Below are 21,526 nucleotides of genomic sequence, written 5' to 3'. Positions count from 1 at the left end.
TTATTCTGATGAATTATTGCCAAAATATGGGGTGCTGTCATGAAACCAAAAAATATAAATTTATCCTTTTGGGTTTTCAGATTTTTTTTGTCAAAGGAAAATGCAGGACAAGAAATTTACAGAGCAGATATGTATGCTTTAGCAGACAAAAATAAAATGTTTAGTTTTTTTGTAGTTCAGATTGAAAGCAGGTACAACTGCTACAACTATTCTGCCAGAAGTAACATATTAACCAAGGATTAGTGAATGGAGGATTGTTTGGAATATACTGAACATACAGATCAACAGCAGAGAACTGGACTGGAAAATCATGATTATAGTGACCAAAATTATCTTGGTTATCAGTATGATCACGGTATTGTAAAAATGTGCCACAAAATATAAAAATGTACCGATACACACACTGAAACCATTTCAGCAAGTTTTATATTGAAAACTACAAATACAATTGCCATTTTGTATGCATAAAAAATAAAATAACAGCAAATACATTTTGTAAACATATGAAAATCATCTAAGTGTGCATTATCAAGATTTTATATTTTATATTATATAGGTAATACAATGACCCTGTGGACAATTACATGAAAACAAATACGTCTTTAGAAAACAGTGATAGTAACTGCAATGAGCCCAAAAATTGACATAAATACAGAGGAGTCTGTAGCGTTTCTAGATATGCTGGTTGGTTGACTAAAAAGTGTAACGTGTTATCATGTGCAGTGGACGAATGGAGTCTGTAGACACACAACGCACACAGCAGCAGAACAACGAGCGATTTTACTTGAGCACACAGATGAGAACACAGAGCTTCGGTTTACATGCTGTTAGCAAGTCAGAGAGACAAACCAAAGCTAAAAGTTAACTCACCCTGCATTTACTATAAGGTTATTTTCTTCAGTCAAGTTTCCCTCAGCACTCTCATAAAAACTAAAATACGACAGGGCTTCAGAGTGACTCCGCAGCATTGTCTTCTGCCGTGTTGTCACTGACCCAAACAAACCCACGTTGCATTCTGCCTGCCTCTGGGAGACGCTGGACAGTGTTTGCCCTGAGATTATAATAGCGTGGTTAACCGTACCCGGTACGTGTACGGTAATAATAACCGTCGGGAATTTTACCATGGTTTACCATTAAACCAGTAATCGTTTCATCCCTACTATGAACACCTTTTGCCCTCCTTCACAAAAGAGCAAAACGCAAACATTTCCAAGCAACCTTTTAATTGAAGTGTCCAATCGGTTTGATAGTCTGTTGGTTTGGCTCAGTCCTGCTCTGTTTTGGTATTGTTTGGTGTTATATTGGGAATGTTACAGTGACTATGCACAGTAGGTATCAGCGGTGGTCCAGCTGGCCTAACTATGAGCAGACTGTGCTATTGCCTCATTTTTAATTTTCAAGATATTTCCTGCTTAACGTTTGAGAAACTAGGTGTACTTCACCATTTAGTGATTTTGCTCACATGCTGTCCCTCAAAAAGGATTGGTTAGTATGTGTGTGTGTGTGTGTGTGTGTGTGTGTGTGTGTGTGTGTGTGCGCGCGTGCGCGTGTGTGTGTGTGTATCTTTCTGTCTGTCTGTCTGTGTCGTGACTCTCATTAGTGACTGTTGAATGAACTCTATATCAAACCTTCTGTCCACGCTGGGCTTTGGTCAGTACTATGGATATGGTGTGTGTGTGTGTATGTGTGTGTGTGTGTGTGTGTGTGTGTGTGTGTTCATCTGAGGTCCGTGTTTGTCCCATTCCTGTGGCGATAGCATGCGGTGACCAGCAGTGCTCCCTCTGTTTCACACACACACTTCCTGCCAATGAAAGAGGAACTCATAATGACCTCCACCAGGAGAGGAAAATTCTTCTCTCACCGTGTGTGTGCAGGGCTCCTCCTGTTATTTATATTAAATATGGTACCCAGTGTCACCAAACACAACACAGCTCGGCACAGAACTGAAGCGCTCATGGTGTGCGTCTGCGCTAGCTTGGGCAGAGACACAGTTGATTTAAGCTGATGCAGCAGATATGGATCTGTGTTTATTTGAAGTACAACAGATGGAGCTTGTTTGTCTGTGAAAAGTCTTCATGCTGCCGACTTCCCTCATCACGTTTAAGGCTATTTTAAACCAATTTTGTATATCAGACCTGTTGTCCCCACAATTAATATGAACTTGGCATGCCAAGGCTGTTTACTGGAATTTCTCCCAAAAGCTCCATCTGTAGGATCTTTTTGTAAAATATTATTTGGCATAGAATAAACTTAACTTGAAGTGCATTGTGGTGAATTAGGAGCACTAAATGAGCACATTAGACTGACTGTTTAAATTTTCTTACAAAATAACCATCGCACAATCATGAAAAACATTTTTCCTTTGAATTATCTCCTTAATTTTACATTCGACCCAGTAAAGTTTTTTACACACTGAGATTATGTGATGCTCTAATTCCAGTGATTATCGTACACTCAGTGTTCGTAATTTCTTTACAGTAGGAAGCTTTAAAATGCCATATGAGCAGCGTTTTGGTATGGAGGTATAAGTGGAGAAAATTAATCCTATACTCAGACTGTTGTAACAATGTATCAAAATCTATTCAGCAGAAACAAAGGTATTGTCTTTTTTATTTCCCACATTCCTTGTCAAAACCCGGCGCCTACATTTTCCACAATGGAACCCGACCATTAACACTCCTGTCAGGGATTCGGGAGTGTTATGCTGGTAGCAGCAAATGTAGCATTAAGCAGCTAACCTCAAGATGCTGCTTCAAGTGACATCACTTGTTAGTCATACATAGAGAAAACCATGAAATGTTAGTTACATAGCAATATCTACCTATTGAATTGAATGAACAAATTAATTATAATGAATTAAACCATTCATATTTTTTTTTAAATAGATGAAGTGTTGCCTTCTCAAGTACTGAAAACTGTTTTTGTTTGTGCTTTTTAGAAAAATATCTGGATGCACATTAAAAAACCAAAATGTTGACCTTTAAGCATGATCTCCTCCCGTGCCATAAGTTTCCTGATGTGGGACTGGTAATACCTGCAGGTTGACAGCAGTATTAGTCACTGGGATTACACACAACTGTCACAGACACACACTGTCACACACATACTGTACACACACAGAGGCGGCAGTCTGTCAGCAGTAATACTGAGGTGATGCAGAGGGGATTATCTACACTTCTCTTAGCCTGCTTATTACACTTTATGTGTGTGTGTTTGTGTGTATGTGTGTGTCATGCACCAGTTGTTAAATAGAAGATTAACAGCCACTCTATCGCTGTACTTTCAGACGCAAAGTTGTGTGAATATTATCTTCTGAATCCATACTGTAGACTGCTTTCCTTTCTTTACCTGCTTCACTTTATTGCTCTGTTCTTTCTTTTTTGCTCAGTTTCCTTCTTCCCCTTCATCCCTTTCCTTCCTTTCCACCTGTCAGCTCCATCCTCTCCTCCCCAGCGTTTCTGGTGTCTGTGGTAATGGTCTGACTCATCACCCATAAAGTGTGATTTGGGAAATTGAGGCGTCACTTATAACAGGAAGGTGACTGATTTAAGATTTGCAGCAGGTCGCTGCGTCACTGTCGTGCTGAGGCTTTTATTAGCTGCCAAAGATTTTAAAAAAAGAATCAGTTTGACATTTATATTAGAATTCAGTACAGTAATATAAGACATTTCTCTTTTTTGTTTTGTCTTTTCTGATGTCTTTTTCACTCCTCTCATCTACTCTGCAATCTGATCAGTTAGTCAATACCAATATAGATTACTGTACAGTATCGTATCACTTACCGTTGAGCCACTTTTAGTACTGCTATTTGTAGAACCAGAGCCTGATATCGATTCTTGTAAACTTTTACAACAGACTTACCAGGTGATGGATTTTTTTTAATTCAACTGATCAGACAATGGAGTGTACAAACACATGAAGGACTTTTCACAACAGGATTTTGATAACTTGCATGCTCCTTTTAATATATATAGTCTCCTGTAGTATGAAATGTATATCCACTTAATGATTACAAAAAAAATGTATTGCCCACATAATGTCTTGGAAATATACAGTATATAATGACACTTTATATTTGATTTAAGTAAACAGATGCAACCAGAAAAAAAAAACAGGACAAAAGTACTTGCCAAAGCACACTGTGTGTTTCCTTGAGGGCTAACAAATGTGTTGAATGCATTTCCTTGCTCATAAAACAAATAACATTTTTTTCATCCATGTTCACCAGCTTACTGTCTTGTTCTTCCCTGCCTTTCTTGACACTACACTTTGACTTAGTTAGTTTGACTTCATGCGGCGCTGTGCAGCGTTGACTCAACGTAATGCATGCTGGACTTAAAATAAGGCATGCTGGTTAGAAAATGTGTCCAACTGTTGCCGGCATTGCAAAACATCACCATGTCACATGACACTGAATCCTCGCGGGAGCAAGGAGGCTGTAGGCACTGAGTCTGGTAGCCAGTTGCACCAGATTGGAACCACAATATTGCCTGGTCTCGCGGCATTTTTCTTTGCAAATGCCGCAAATTCAGTCATTGATGATGAATGCTGGTAGAATGTGTCTGACTTGACAGTGTCGTTTTTATACCGAGTCCCTGCAGTCACCTGCAGCTCACGTTAGACTATCAATTCGGCAAAAGTCAGCCGCAGTCATCTCGAACGCACCTATTGATAAGCTCCTCTGCACCTTACCACCACCAACTGTCCATCAGTGGAATTGGGTAAAATCAGTGTTAGGAAAGCAGCAGGAAGTGGCAGATTCATGATACAAACAAAATGGGGGCCTTCTCAAAAACCATTCCTCTATAGTGTTGGTCAAAGCATTGGTTACATAGGGTAACTTTAAATATAAGTTAAGCAATAAAAAGTAAAAATCTTTAAGCAATAATGAAATAGGACATAAAATCTGTGCTCATTCCAGCAGGAAAGTAAATAAGGAGAAAGTATATGGATTATCTATAGAACATACATGTATTTACTCGCAGATATTTACTTACACTTGTGTAAAGCTTATATAAATAGGGCTCTGATTCAGTATTATATATTACAGGTGATCTGAGAGGGAAATGGTTGTGCAATGCACACAACCCTAAAGATGAGAACTGGCCGTCTCCAGTGGTTTTCTGTTGGATAGCACTGAAGCTGCACAATGCAGAAAAGGTCTCTGCCAGCTGCTGAATGGAGGAGCAATGCTTCTCTAGGGAGAGGAGAGGAGAGGAGAGGAGAGGAGAGGAGAGGTAAATGAAGGAAAGAGGGAATATGAGCCCCAGAGCCATTAGTCTTTGTCATCACCCCTCCCCCACCCTGTCCTCCTCCTCTCTTCTCCCTTTTCTGTCTCTCTCTCCATTATGTCTTGTTTTTCCCTCCATCGCCATCTCTCTCTCTGTCCCTGTGTATTTCTCTTGCTGTTAATCTAATGCTGCATTGAGGCAATGTGTGTTGACAGAGAGATGCTGATTACATGCAACTTCAAATCTGGTGATTTTGATGTGTGTTACTATGTCACTCTTGGGGAGTTTGACATCCAAAGAAAGAGGCAGCAGAGATGGAAGTGTGTGATTGTTTAATGGAATTATGGAAGCCTAGAGCATAACCAGCTGACTTTGACATGTTAAAAATGTTCTTATATGTGAAACCCTGGAAAAGAGATCCAGATATCAGACAGAAAAAACAAAGAAAATGAGTCTTAAAAAATTGAGACATAAAGTGAAGGAGGAGAGAACATTTCTTGACAGATGGAGGCACAGACAAACAAATCATGCAGAGCAGAAAGAGTTTTATTCCTTATCTTTATGAATGCAGACTCTCTTTTTGAGCTGTTTCCATATAAAACAAATGGAAAAATCCATTAAAGAAATATGAATTGAGCGGTTTATTAAGCTGCCCAAAAATCAATATTCAAACAGGCTTTACCCTGTGTGTGTGTGTGTGTGTGTGTGTGTGTGTGTGTGTGTGTGTGTGTGTGTGTGGCGTGTAGACCGATTCCCTGGGCCAAAGTAGGGCAGGAGAGTCTGGCATCAACGCAACTTCCTGCATGAGTGACCTAAGGAAACAGTGTGTGTGTCTGTTGCTGAGTGTGTGTGAAAGTGTGCGTGTGTGGGCTTGCATGCATGCATGTGTGTGTGTGTGTGTGTGTGTGTGTGTTTCTCCGCCCTACAGCAAGCTGAAGAGGGGGTGGAGCAAACGAGCGCACCAGCAAAAGAGACAGATAGAGAAAGAGAGGAGTGTAACAGAAAGAGAGAGTTAGCATCTGTTGTTTCTGTGGCAGCTGAGCAGCACTGGACTGATTTTATACACACACACACACACACACACACACACACACACACATTTCCTCTCTGTGCCACACACTACTGCCTACCTACACACACTTCTTTTCACACGCTCACAAACATTTACATCCTTCTGCTCTGGCTCTCTCAGATGCTGGCATTGGAGCTTCTGCATTATCTATCCCTCTCTGTCTCACACACACACACACACACACACACACACACACACACATCTGCTCTCTCTCTCTGTTTTTCACCCCTCATTCAAATCTCGGGACTCTGAGCAGCACAGACACTTATCTGAAAGCCATCGTACCAGCATCATCTCGTGCGGATGTTGAACCTGCCTGTCTGCCTGCCTGCAGCATGTGAGTACAGCTGAGCGGGAGTTGGGAGAGACAGACCTGAACTAATGTACTTGTTAACATCCTGCCTCTAGTAACATCCTGGCATCACTGTTAACTGATCATTTGGTTTCAGGGAGTGTTTTGGGGAACAGTGTTAAAGGTAATATTGGACTGAACCTGATCTGGTGAAAGTGTGGTGCTTTAACACTGTTATCTCTCTGATGACCAGTGATGCAGCTTTAACATATTGGCTCCTATGCTGCCTTTGGACTAATGACTCTCACAGTGTAAGAAATTATCAGTCATGTAGAAACATTGGTGGTTTAATGTCAACAGTCTCACTTCCAATACTGTCTCCTTTTTGTTTTCTTACTGTGTCTGTATCACTTTTGCTGTATTGTAGGATTTGCTTTTTAAAAACGAAGATAATCAAGATTGCAGCTCTGACTTCTCACTACTCGGCGCTCTGCTTTGCTTGTGAAGCAGAAGATGATCAGAGCTGCAGCTTTGGCAGCACTGGCTTTGTCTTTCTCTTCAGGACTCAGTAACGCTAATATCATAGCAATCCATCATAGCAACACAGTCTTTGTTTCTGTAGATCACAAAGAGGAAGAACATATCTGTAGCTCTACAGTATCTCTATCTTTGTCTCTATTGTTTCTGTGCCATTGATAAACCTTTTATTATTTATTTCACCAGATCAGGTGTGAGTTTGCTGCATTACAGCTAAACTTAATCACAGTCATTAAGCTGTTTCCTCTTTTTCTCTTTTCTGTCTTTCTTCAGTCTTGTTTTCCCCCTCACTGTCTGTCTCTCTCTCTCACTCTCTCTCTCTCTTAATCTCATAACACTGCATTGAGGCAATGTTTGCTGACAGAGACGATTAGATGCTTATGATGTGAAAGTTCAGTACAGTATCTGGTGATTTTGGCATGTGTGATCACTCTGTGGTGTGGTGAGTCCAGCGAAACAAACAGAAAATGAAGTGTAAATCCATCAATTTGTAATGGATTAGAGCTGAGATTGAAAATGCCAAACTGAGGTCAACAATGAAAATATTCAAAGTTAAGGCAATAAATTACATTTTCAGCAAAATTGCATTTTTGATCCTCTCAGTCTGGAATGATTGGAGGCAGTCTTGCTTCGATGTGAAGTGCTGCATTATCAAACCTAGTTCTTACTACATATAACATACAACAACAAATCTATCAACAGTATTTCCCCAGAACATCAATGTGTTGTTTTAAAACCATAGCTCTATAAAAAAAAACATGAGATGTTACTCTGAGTATTTCAGTGATTTCAGATGTGCGTGGCTTTCAGCTGTTTTAGTACAGTTTAGTTGTTTGAGTCTGTTAGCGTCAATATGTCAGCTCAATGCTTTCAGAGAGTCAGAGATAATATCTGGGTGTTTTAGGCTGGTTTTTGACAGTGTTCAAACACGGAGCATGTATATAGAGCGGTAAACAATGTAATGAAAACAGAAATGGGGAGAAAAAGTCAGGAGATATTGCACGTTCAAGATCTGTGTGAGCTTGCGTGCGTGCGTGCGTGCGTGTGTGTGTGTGTTTGTGTGACCGTGTGTACCTCAAGTATTATTGAATTACTCAGGGTTAATTAGATTCTGTAGTCCACTGTAATGGTTCAGACACTAACAGGGACATCCTTCAGAAGGGCTTTTTCAGGCTTATTGCCAGCGGCATTGTCATCCATGTGTTAGTTCAGAGGTTTCTGGGAAGTAGTGTGGTGTTAAGAGGACTAGAAGACAGTCAGGATTTAATACACACATATCTGCCGGTAAATATTTTTACTTTGCTGGAAAAAGACGATCGTCCTAAAAGCCATGCATGCACATTAGAAAACAAATTATTTCATTAGTTTTTCCACTTTGTGCATTTCCATAAATAATGTACATTTGTAATTAAAGAGGCACAGTGACATTTTTATGGCCTGACTAGAAGAAAAAAAAGGTCAGAAACTGAAAGTGTTGTTGCAGCGTGAAGCAGTACTAAAGCTACAAGGCTGCTATGCTGAGTGTATGAGCAAATCATTGCACTTTGCATTGATTGGCCAACTGGTTGCTCTCTCGCAATTAACTACTTGTCATTCAAGTGAGATGGGGATACAGTTGTTCCTGGCAATTAGACTGAAAGTAATGTTTTTAAAAATTCATTGTTGTATTTGGGTACACAGGTTTGAGGGAAAAAATACATTCACATGAGTATTATAGTTGCTGTGTTTCTGTTTGTTTTCCCGGTATCTGAATGGATTTTTATTTTTGTGTCTTTCAAGTAGGTTAGTTAAATTTCAGCCAATGAGCAAATATGAGCTAGCTGACTAATAACTCAATGTAAATGCTGCAACAATGATGCTATGTCACACCACTGCTGAGCAGCTTAAACGTCACTGTGTGAACTCAGTGTGCATGTATAATATGACACTTGTGTTCAATTCAGACTTGACGATTTTGCACCTACAACACAACATGTAAGCACCTGAAGTCAGATGTGTAAAACATGTCTAGCTGCCATGTAACTCTGCTTATATGAGTTTACAGTATTCTTCTCACAAAGAAATTCACCTTCAAATAATTGTTATTCTTGTGGTTTTACAGGATGTTTTCTGTGTGACAGAGTTGTATTGTAGACGTGAAATTAAAAGATTTTCTAGTCTAGTAAATAGCAGCATTCTTCATTAATTAATGAAGAGTTTTGTTTTTACCATGAATACTGCAGGATAAAATTTTATCTTAATAAAAACATTCTTATGTCAGTATTTAATACATCCAAATAGATTTGTAAACACAGATTTTAATGATGCATTCAAGTCAGTTGTAGTCTCGAACTGGTTGTATGTGTGTGTGGATTATTGTGTGTGTCTTTGATATTGACATGAATCGGGTCTGATGTAACAGGAGTTAATATTCAGATCAAACAGACTATTACATTATGGCTGTAGAGAATGTGTTGACAGCTTACTGCTTGCATCTGGATGTCCCTGAGTTTGTGAGTGCGTGTGCCTGTAGTAGTTGCGTGTTTGAAGTTAAGCAGGATAGTCCAGCACTGAGAGAATCCCCTCTGTACTTGAACATGGAAAATAAACTTCTTGCAATTTTCATCACATCCCAAAAATAGATGTACTTTTGTACTGCAGCCATTTGTAGGAAATGTGGTTAACACTGTGCATAAACCTCCATCACCCTTAAATCTGTGTTTGTTCATGCCTCTGCTCTTCTCTTTGATCTACGTACTGTAATGTGGTTTCTGAACCATTGAGCAAAGATGATTGAAGCGTAAAAAATCCCTGTCGCTCAGCTACTTCTATGCTGGAGTTACAGGCAGCTTGTAAAAGTAGCTTAAATTACATTCTCTATAGATATTTCAATAGTTGATGTAAGCATTTATATTTATAAAACCTGACACCTGAATTCTGCTTGGTCTAACATTTGTCTTCTTTGTGTGTCTCTCTGTGTGTGTAGAGTATAGTCGTTTCGAGGCAAAGATCCATGACCTGAGGGAACAGATGATGACCAGCAGTGTCAGTTCCAGCTCTACGTCGCTCCGCTCCACACAGAAACGCACACTTTACGTCAGGTAACACACACACACACAGCAGACAGAGGTGACTGATTGTCTAGTGTCCTTCAGTGTGACACAACTATTATAAGGTCTTATCTCAGCTGTCTACTCTACGTTTTGTGTGTGTGAGTTGCTGAAAGAGAGGTTATCACATCTAAAATCACAATTAGATTGTGTGGCAAATTCTGTCTAACACACAAAAATCCATCGCTTGTCAAGTCTCTCGATTTGTGTGTGTGTGTGTGTGTGTGTGTGTGTGTGTGTGTGTGTGTGTGTGCATGCGCACATTCCTCGTGTCATTCTTGTCCTTCCCTGTCCTGGTTGTTCAGTCGTCTCGGAATCACTCTGTCCATCCTTAGTTTCCTCTGCAAAGCCGAGAAACAGCATCAGTCCTAAACCACCTACACTTTTAACATCCTTTCTTCACAAGAATCACGGCATTTGAAATATTGATTAAACGCTAGCTCGCTGGGTCCAGATAAGTCACTTTGGAGCTCTTGGGAGATCAATACACTGAAAAACAAAGACAGGAAAAGCAGCTCTAATAGTCACACTCATGATGAAATGGGCTTTAAGGGAACTGTTTTTTAGGTTGTATCCGTTATGCTAGAACTGAAAATTACTTCAACACATGTTGTCAAAGTGGAGAAATCAGCTACAGTCTCTGTCATCAATGAATTAAAATTCTTATTTTTTAGAGGGAAAAACATTGATATTTTCACTCAAATGATACCATGAGCGGTCAAAGAGAGAGAAGGCACAATCAACCTTTGTGAATGCAGGCAGACAGAGATGTGTAAGGGGTTAAAACATTAACTACAGGAGAATTACATTATTTGGTACGTTGTCCAGTTAAATATTCATGAAGTTTGCACATAATTTAAACTCAATAAGCCTCACATTTCTATCTGTTTAAACCACATTAAGATCCCACTATCACAGTGACAACAGTTGTTTATTCTATAACCAGAGTGCATACAAAACAAAGAAATTTTCACTTAGGTTAATACTGACTTTTCAATTGTAAACTCCAAAGAATGCCCTTATAGAAGAGACCAGGGTCAGGACTGTAATCTAAATGGTTCGAGAACAAGAACAATTTTAATTTCTGTCTCTCATTTTAAGTCAGTGTGTGCACAAAAAGAAGCAAAATAGCTTGTTAGGGAGGTAAAGATTCAAATAAAATGTATGGTTTTACAATAATGTATCATTTCTTATATCTCTCTTTGTATTATCTGTGTTGGTAATAAAAAACATATTTGTGATAGAAGACTGTAAAGTTTGGTAGATAGGAAAGAAGTACGTGTTCAGTCATGACGAATACACCTTAACTGGCTCTTGGTGTTTTTTTGTTTTTGTGAGAAATGAGCTCCAACAAATTCTATTTCACAATTTTTTCACGTTTGTTTTCTAACCAAAAATACTAATAATACAAAGCTCAGAGGAAACTACAGCGACAAGTGTTATGCATGAAAGGGTCATCTGACCTGAACTGTGTGAAAGTAACCTAGAAGGCAAAAGGTAGCCGGGACAGAGTGACCTTGAACTACACACTCTCTCAGACTGACTCACACTCAGAGGAGGGCTGGGGTCAGACTGTACAGAGAGCTAGAGGCCAAAGGTCACATTCAGCCCTCTGGGAGCTGCATTACAACAAGTACAACAAGTGTCAGAGATTTATCAGACTGATTGGTTAAATTAAACTTACTGTTGAATATGTGACTGAAATATGATTCTAGTTTATTTGTGTGTTAATGACAGTGGACCTACAATACTTTGTAAAGCCTGTAATGACCTGCTTGGCATACATACCCACCATTAAAACAAATGATCCCCTTTGTGAAATGTAAATTTAATAGAAAAATATGAGGAAACATAGCATTGCAGCTGCTTGCCGTCACTCGTGTTAATTAAGTTAAGTCACCCATAGGCTTGATTATCATTAGCATAAATTAAGTGTGCACCCATTGTTTTTTTTGGTTTTGGCTAAAAGTGAAAAGAAATGGCTCGTCAAGCTCATTTGATAAAATAATAAGGATGCTTATATACTGTATCGAGGGACGAATACACAAAAGGATTGCGCGACTGCTAAACCTGCACAAAAAAGACCAGTGTAATTCTCAAAGCACCCGCAAAGAGTGATATGCACCCTTAACAGCGCCACCAAGCAAATAGCGTCCCGGTTCTCTGGTACTATTTCTACATATTTAATATAGATAACGTGCATGCATATGGTGCAAAATTGACTCCTTTCTATGCAAATGATCCTCACCAGCACCAGCACTAATAGCCACATGCAGTTGAATTTATTAGCATCTCCATTTCAAGTTGACATGGCAGCAGTGATTGTAGCCAGGTGAAGACACACTGTAACAGTCCTGCACAGAGCGGAGTGGGAGAGAAAACAGCTCAGACACATGAGGGGGAGCGCAGAGTTAGAGCTGGCAGATAGAAACAAATAAAAGAGCAAGGGGAGTTAATATCAAAAGGTGCAGTCTATTCTTTTGAAAATGCATTTGACTGAAATAGTGCAACAATAATTAGAACATGAAGTTTAGCTATTATTTACGGATGCAATTTTTTGCAAAAAAAGAGGAAGATTACAGTAAGATTTTAGGACAAATTTTGCATTTTAGCCATTACAGACACATGGTTGCAGAAAAACATTTTACAGAAAAATAACTGAAATCAATGTCACATAGAAAAAAGAGCAACATTATATTGTTTTTATAAAACTGCTCTAATAGTCAATGGTATAGCACCAAAACAGCAGGTTGGACCAAAGTGGTGAACTCCTAGCATGCTGCGTGGTTAAAAACACATAAAACTTAAACCAGCAGAAAAGTTCAGAATAGATTAAACTCTGAAACCACTGAATGTTTTTTTTTTATACAACAGAGCACTCATTACTTGAATGAATAATTGTGGATTTAATAAGGAAATATTCAGCTTGTCGTCATGACACCCCGCATGGATTTTAATGACAGTGTTTCTGCAAGTCTTGTCAAAATCAGACCACGATCATTTCAAGGTTATATAGAATAATGTAGTTAGTCCGCAACAACCCACATGATAAATCACTGTCATACGTGAATTTGGTGTTTTGCTGATTGGTCGAGGTGAGGCTGTCGGTGTGTGACAGATTGGGGGTGTCTGGAGCTCTGGGCTTCTGTGTGTGTTCATGCATGTACGTACAGTATGTGTGTACGAGTGTGTGTACTGGGTTGTTTGTACTATCTGTGTTTAATGGGTAAGACACAGGCCAACCTTTCCTCTGAGGAAATGTCACTGAAGCAAGGTGACATATGTACGACTGTTCTTTGTGGGAAAGGTGTGTGTATGTGTGTCCTCTATCCATTCTCCTCCACTTTTCTGATTTTACACAATTAATGTCCTCTTTTAAACGCACTGTTGGTTCGATAGCTTGGCATTGTAATTGTATATTCACTGAACAAAGATCCACCTGGAAAGGCAGGGATAGCTACAAAGTAACAGTAACACTATTAAATCCCATCACCACATACAATGTATTTTAGATTCTCAGTGAATAACATATTTTCAAATGTCTATACATTTTTATTTATGAAGCTACTATTTTGACATATTAGGATGTATTTGCCATCAGAAGAGGGGAAGATAATGAAAGGTTCTAAGTCCTAACAGACCTAATTCTCAGCCAGTTGGACCCTGCTGGCGTCCGTATAGTCTATACTGATTTCATCAATGGATTTATAACAAAACAGTGCTGCATTGATTGGGATTTCAGGGTATATGAATTCCTTATACTCATGTATCACTGTGCACTGAAAAATTATACCAGTCTCTGCTGTGCTAATCTCTTGTGCAGCTATCAATTTATTTTGAAGCATTTTAAATGCTTCGGGATATCTGCTTCTTGAAGCTGAATAAAATGGTTTTAAATTCCTTTTTTTATTGTTGAGTGAGTTGATTGAAAATGGTCTGAATTTTATTCTGACAATATATTACATTTTATCAAATTTACAGTATGGAAATAGCAAATAAACGATAATTACATTATCATACATTATTGCTAAAAGAATAGCTTACACAAAATTATTATATATACTGTTTTGTATTAGATAGCACTATCATATGGTGTATTTCAGTGAATTACCTTGCATATTCACCTCTAAAATAAAGTGCATGTATGCAGTAATGTTGCATGAGTATTCAGTGAAACTTAAACTGCAATGCAGTCTGGACAATGCTGGCTGTGTGAAAAAGAACACCAATACAGTATTTAATGTTTTAAATTTCTGCTGCACTCACTGGAAAAGGCCATTGTAAAAGATGACCAAGTGTTTCTGTTGCAGTTTCTCTACAATAACTAACTTGTGTTCCTTCGTTCGAGTAATTAGATGTCCCCCAGAGGTTCCGACATAGGAATGACTGTAATACTGAAAGCTGGTAATTGATTAACAGTTACATTCACATGTGGCCTTAATAACAGTAGGAACAATTCATCAATGTAACCTGCTAGCTAAAAATTGGTGCTCAAATTTTTTACTGTACTTTATATTTCCTTCTATAAACATCGACTCTTGGAGTTATGACATTATGAAGAAAAGGAAGGTTATTTATATACTCACATCTAGCAGCTTTATTGTATATATCCGTATCAGTATTTTTTTGTATCCTTTCACGTGCTGTCTTACTATTTTAAAACATTTCCAATTCTTGCACGCACGCAGTAACACTATATAAATTTTGAGGGCAAATAAATGTTCAATTCAAATACAGTTTGGCTGCAGGCACAACACTTTTTATTGTATTTAATGTTACAGATGTCCACAGCTATATTTCCTCAGGTTAATACACACACAGTCTAAAATATTACACTGCAGTAATTACTGTGTTTATTCACTCGGGTAATTAGATTTCAGAGGTGTCCACATAGGAATTAAAGTGACTGTAATACTAATAACACGAAATTGATTTAGAGTTACATTTACATAGCTGTGGCCTTATAATACTACACGCTATCCATCACTGTAACCTGTAACCTTTGGGATGTGTGGAACTCTTAAAATGAGAGTGCTCTTGTTTGTTTTTTACTCTACATCTTCTTCTATAATCACTGAATCTTGGAGTTGTGATATCATGAAGGAAAGGAAGGTTAGTTACAGTATACACGAACTGACAGCTGCCCTTTACTATATGTATCTGTGGACCCACTAATGTAAATAACCCTGCACTTCATATATCCAATATAACCTGCAGACTTTCAAATGCCATCTCCTTTTATTATGTCTTTGACTATTTTAGAACATTTTAATTTCTTATGATAATTTGGAAACATCTCTAAATGTCTCACTACGTTGTGCAGCTGCTGATGCAGTAGGCCCACCACTGCTACTATTGTCTATATCCCGTTCATAGCAGAATGCATATTCTTTTTACATGTTTTCACTTATACATTTTCTTTATAAATAAAAAATCCACCATTATAGATTTTGAAGATTTGGGAACACTTTGGTAAAACTAATTAATTTCACCAGAAGTTTCCTGGAAAGTTCCATGTAAAATAGAGAGTGATTACTTGGAACACTTAACCGTTAATTCAAAATGCTAATTTAGTGTTACCATCAGATTGTTAGCATGTCAGCTGAGCATGGAGAGATATGAAATGTGTCTACAAACATACAGTTTGCCATGTGTAAAGAATTGATTTCAACAATTTAAAGAGAGGAAAAGGACATTCCTGTCATGACGACAAAGCTCCCTAAACCCAAGAAGTAATTTCAACCCACACTGCGATCTTTTCCTAAGCCTAACCAACACAAAGTCATTTTTGTGCCTAAACCTAAGCAAACTTTAATCATAAATAGGAGTGTCAGATCCAAAAACACATTTATGTGTCATTGTAGAGTGCATGGACAAACATTGTAATTTGTTGTTTAATTTAGAGGACTTGTTGCTCTTTTTCACTCCAGTCTACATAGATTTTTCAAGCAAACTTCTCTTTCATTCAAATCATTCCTATGTCATTTCCTTAATCATTATCAAATTACATAAAATAAACTGTAAAATAACCTGTCTCATTTATATAAACTCTGTTTCCACCAGTTTCATCTGATTTAATGATTGCAGTCCTCTATGTTGACCATGAAGAAGTTGCAGCTGTATAGAAAAGTCAGGTGCCACCACAGTAAAATCCCAAAACAGTGCAGACCCTTCTGGTCATAAGATCACATTTCTGTTGGACTATAGTCCAGTCTAATGGAGAGTCAAATTTTAGCTGCCAGCTAAATACATAATGCCCTGTGTGGAAGTCTTCTAATCTAAAATCAATAAAACATGTGGTGGTGTTTTTCTGGTTTCAGACTCTCTGTCTACCTCTCTGTCTGATTTTCTCTCTTGGTTTCTCCTTCTCTGTCTATGTTCTGTTTTATTGATGAAGGCAGCAGGGACTTTAGGGGATGCCGGTTATTTCAGCTCTACTTCCTTTTTACCCACACACACACACACACACACACACACACACACACAGCTGGCCTACTTTCCTAGGTCTTTTCCCTCTGGACGAGTTTGAAACTCTGTGGTCACAGAGACAGATCACCGTTCAGACACACACACACAAAACATACACAGCGACACACAAATGCACACATGCAGATGTGTACAATTGCATATACACACCGAGGCATGTGCACACAAACAAGGTCATAACTGAATAGAGTAGAAGAGCAGTGCTCAGCTGTTTTGGCTCTTATTTACTATAACAGATCTCTCTATCTGTCTCTCTGTCTTGTTTTGTCAGTTTACTTTTTTAAATTAAAAACGCATGATCTCCGCCAGGCATACATTTGGTTGTGTGTGTGCTGAAAGACATCTCATGGTTTCTGTGATTCACAATTTTAAAAACCTATTTTTTTGTTGGAGCCTATCATAAAAGTTTAGACTTTCATCTTTTCAGCAGCATTTGCCCCTTTACGATATGTGTTACACCAAAGCAAAAGATATTTTCAGCAAACGGCTTGGCTAAACACAAGGCTTACTTAGTCTGTTGCAGGCCACATTTTGGCCACTTTCCTGGCTCAAAAACTGACATCTATAGAAATGTTAGGCTCATATTGAGCACCTGCAGATTAATTCCACACCCGATGATGTTATGATCCACTGAAGTTAGGCATGAAACGAGATGAATAAATCCGTTTTTGTTAACTTTGCCGCCATCTTGAATGTAAAGTAGCCGGGAGAGACAATTGAGATTCAACTCTTCTTTGTTTTGGATGGAAGAGGGAGGTAGTGAGGGGTTTAATTTTGTGTGGTGCGTTACAATAAAATGTTCTATATAAGGAAGAATGTTTAAATTCAGACGTTTGGATTTATCGCCCAGTATTACATTTACTCATTTAGCTGACGCTTTTATCCAAAGCAACTTACAATTGCTATATAAGTCAGAGGTCGCACACTTCTGGAGCAACCAGTGGTTAAGTGTGCTCAGGGACACATTGGTGGATGTATCGCAGTAGGAATCGAACATGGTTCTCTCACACCATAGTCTTATTCACTGCTCCATTCCCACCCAGTTTTCTTATCAAGTTTATACAATTAGACAAACCCCGGATGCTTGGTTACGATATCTTTACACTTGTTATGGGAGAGTGTGTGGTTGTAAGGTGAGGACCCAAATGTAGGACACAGAGCAGAGCAGATTCAGTTCGAAAGGATTTTATAACTTAAATTGAGCTCACATACAATGGGTGGTTGAGTCCAAACAGTCCAAAGGAAGGTTCATAAATGACACAAACACCAGACACTGACTACTATAAAATAAACCAGGTAGTAAAGCATGCGACAATAGACAAGGATGAAAGTAACACAATACCACAGAATGCATGCATAACAGACAAAACCTAAACGAGAACACAGAACTAGAACACAGAGGCAGGGAGTGAAACACAACATAATGGGTTAAGGCAAGACTGAAGAGAAATAACTGAACAGGGCTGAACATGCAAGTAAACATAACAAGGCAGAACAGAGGAAACAAAACATGGAATAAAAACCCTAAACCACATAAACAGACTGAAACAAGAAACACCGAACAGACTGACATCAAGACAACAGACAGAACTGAAAACCAAAACACAACGGACAGATAAATAACAGATACAGAACTGACCAATAAACAAAACTCGCAGAGAACTACACTATACAGCGCAGACAGGCAGAATGCAACCAAGCATGAAATAAACTAAGAACTAAGGCAAGTACAGATCAAAACCAAACAAGACAGGAAACAATAACAACAAGAACACAAAACCCAAGATAACTGACTAAAACAGAAAAAAAAATGAACATAAACCCAAAATTCTAACAACACGTATGCATCTTGATGAAAACTGAGACGAAACTGTTCAAAAACACTTTATTTAAAACGTTGCATACATCTATATAAGAAAACGTACACTATACTATATAAAAAATTATTCCACTACTCTCAACCATACACAACCTGCCCTGCACTCCCTGTTCCCCACCCATATGATTTGCACTCCACTGAGTACATTCTTCTAGTTGCTAAAATGATTAAGCTAAATGCTTTTTAAAATTGAAATTAAGATGAAACATATAGTGAAGATTTTGACATTTCTCACAGCAAAATGTCCCTGGTGGTTTCATACTTAGGACGATGCAAAATAGGAATCATTTCATCATCTATGCCCCTGAATGAATGCTTCATCTGTCTGTTTCTGCCCCCTCCAGCAGGCTGGATTGTCTCACTGAAGTTGTGTTTTTGACTAAATGTGTGTTATTTGAAATTGGCTGTTTCTCTATCTGTCTGCAGAGCCTTGTTCGACTACGATGGAAGTGCGTCAGATCTGAGCACGCCTAATCAGGCCCTGCCATTTCATTTTGGGGATATCCTCCACCTGAGCAGCGCTGGCGAAGAGGAGTGGTGGCCCGCCCGTCACCTCAGCCCCCCGCCTCCCAACTGCCCTGAAGTGGGAGTCATCCCCAGCAGAAGGAGGTCAGAGTTTTGGATGTAACATTTCAGACTTGTAGTATTTTTACATTCCACAATTAATACTTACACTCAAGTAAAGGATCTGAATAATACTGCAAGCAATCATTATGTAGCATCTGCTGAATGTACAGCCATGGTGGAATCTGAGCAATATTTCCTTGTTTCGCAGTGGAGGAGGCGACAGACAGATGTTGATAGGTTTCTGAGGTGGGAGGAGGAGAAAACAAGTCTTGTTACTTTCCGTGACACTGAGAGAGGTGATGGAGATGGAGGGAGGAAAATGATGGAGTGGAAAGAAAGAAGTGAGGGAGTGTTAAAATTACCATGAATAAGAGAAAGATGGATTAGAGGCAACAAGGATGAGTGGGAGTGAGCGAATGAAGCATGGGAGGTAGGGATGTACTGTAGAGATTGTCACACGGGGGTGTAGTCGGTGAGGTATTAATAGACTGAGGTGTTAGAATAGAGGTTGGGTGAGAGAATCTGGGGTGTTAGAGGTTGGTGCGTTAGAGGTAATGGAATAACTGTGCTATAGAGTGGTGGATAATATTTGATTTGTTCCATTGTATGTATATAAGACATAATGTGTAGTGATGGAGGAACATGAAGAAAGTTGGGCCTCAGTTTGATACAGGCAGCCATTCCAGAGGACTTCCGCCAAAGTGAACACACACAAACACAGACAATGAACTTACATACGGACTCCTTAGATATTCGAAAGACGAGAACCAGATGTTCTTGTTATCAGTGGTCTGTGTTTCAAGGGACGTTACTGAGTGATTCGGGAAAAAGAGCTGATCAAGCCAAATACTTCAGTTGTACCCTAACCCTACTGGAATGTTGGTGGAAGTTTCTCATATGGCAAAAACTGACTCAGATCTTTTTTGTGTGAAAATAAAAAACTAAATAAATAATTGAAAATTTTAAAGGAAAGAGACAAAACGGGATGTTATAATATAGATTTTAAAGGCTGTGGTAGGAGTGTGTTGATCAAGCTGAGGTATTAAAATTATTGATTATTAGTATTATGTGGTCTAGCGTAACTTGAGGTCTAGTATGTGAAGTTTATTAGTAAAGTTTGCCGCCATTTTTTATATTGGCTGGTTAACTGTTCTGTGGTTATTTTACATTCTAATGATGTTAATGATTTGTGGGAAATAAAACAGAGCAGAGAGGAGGAGACTATAGAATTGAGAGGAAAGGAGAAACAAATATGACTTATTTGCCATTGCAGTAGTAAACATGCTTGCATGAAGGTATTGTTGGGTTGTAAAGCCTTTCAGAGAGAAACTGTCATCAGGGATTAAAACCAAAGAATAGCCTGCAGTCTAACATTTTTTCTTTAGCTATTATTGTAATTTCTGCTGTGGACCTCAGTGCTGCTGGTCTGTTTTCAGTGACAGTTCTTCAGCTGTTTACCGACATCAGGAGGCTAAAAGCTAGATAATGTAAGACTTTGTCTAAAAACACATCTGGCTTGTCAGCCTAAATTATAAAATGAGGCTTCAACAGAGAAACTCATACTGAACTAAGACATTAGAGATTCACCTAATTTGATTCTTGAATATTATCACCAGCAGGAAATGGCCCTGCACAGGAAGTGACAAATCTAAATTTAAACTTAGCAGCTTAAAACTGTCTCCCTAGCAGGAGCAAGCAGACCTTCTATGAGGAGAAAGTGTCTTTTTTATCATATGGCTGAGGTATTTTGGTCGTGTCTCACTCGATCATGCTCAATCATTCCAAGACTGATGACTGATTTGTTTCTGTTTCTGAAATCTATAAATATATTATTGTCACTAAATACCATCTCCTGTACAAAAGAACTTAAAATTTTGAATCTGTGTTTTTCAGACAAACATGGGGGGCATGAAATAAAATAAAATCAGCTACATTTCATGTATTTGCTTCTCTCCTTACTCTATTGTTTGCATCCCAGCATATTTCTTAATGGGTTTTTTCCCTGTCCTTCCAACTCACAGGGCAGAGAAGAAGGAGAGGTCGAGGTTAAAGACGGTCAGAGTGACGAGGTCTCAGGACAGATCAGTGAGTAGCAACCTGATTTATAAACCTAAAACATCACAAAAGTCACATCTTAGAGTTAACCCTCCTAAAAAGCAGAAAGCATTAGTGCACTAACCAACATTGGGTTCATTACTCTATTAGTAATTAGTGTTATTGATAACATTAAGACTAAACGTAGTTGCTGAAAACCCTTTATATAAGAGTGTGCAGTTATTTCCTTGTGTGTCAAACATTCTCAAAAGCAGGTGTTTAATTTAAACGTTGGCAAATTAATACAAGTACTGAACCGTATTAAAACAGCCAAGGGGT

The 21,526-nt window shown here is 38.6% G+C and overlaps 1 protein-coding gene across 2 annotated transcripts in view; it reads left to right on the top strand.

The window, feature by feature from the left end:
* The window catches only part of LOC123970748 (disks large homolog 1-like), a 115,402-nt gene that overhangs the window by 82,691 nt on the left and 11,185 nt on the right, over positions 1 to 21,526 (top strand). For both annotated transcript variants that reach the window (XM_046049017.1, XM_046049016.1), the window contains exons 14-16: positions 10,098 to 10,212; positions 19,013 to 19,195; positions 21,175 to 21,238. In XM_046049017.1, the coding sequence (XP_045904973.1) occupies positions 10,098 to 10,212; positions 19,013 to 19,195; positions 21,175 to 21,238 (362 nt within the window). The remainder of the gene's footprint in view (positions 1 to 10,097; positions 10,213 to 19,012; positions 19,196 to 21,174; positions 21,239 to 21,526) is intronic.

Source organism: Micropterus dolomieu, linkage group LG05 (assembly GCF_021292245.1).
Source record: "Micropterus dolomieu isolate WLL.071019.BEF.003 ecotype Adirondacks linkage group LG05, ASM2129224v1, whole genome shotgun sequence".
In the NCBI taxonomy this organism is placed as follows: Eukaryota; Metazoa; Chordata; class Actinopteri; order Centrarchiformes; family Centrarchidae; genus Micropterus; species Micropterus dolomieu.
Note: the sequence above shows the minus strand (reverse complement) of the source record. Positions and strands in the feature narration are given on the sequence as shown.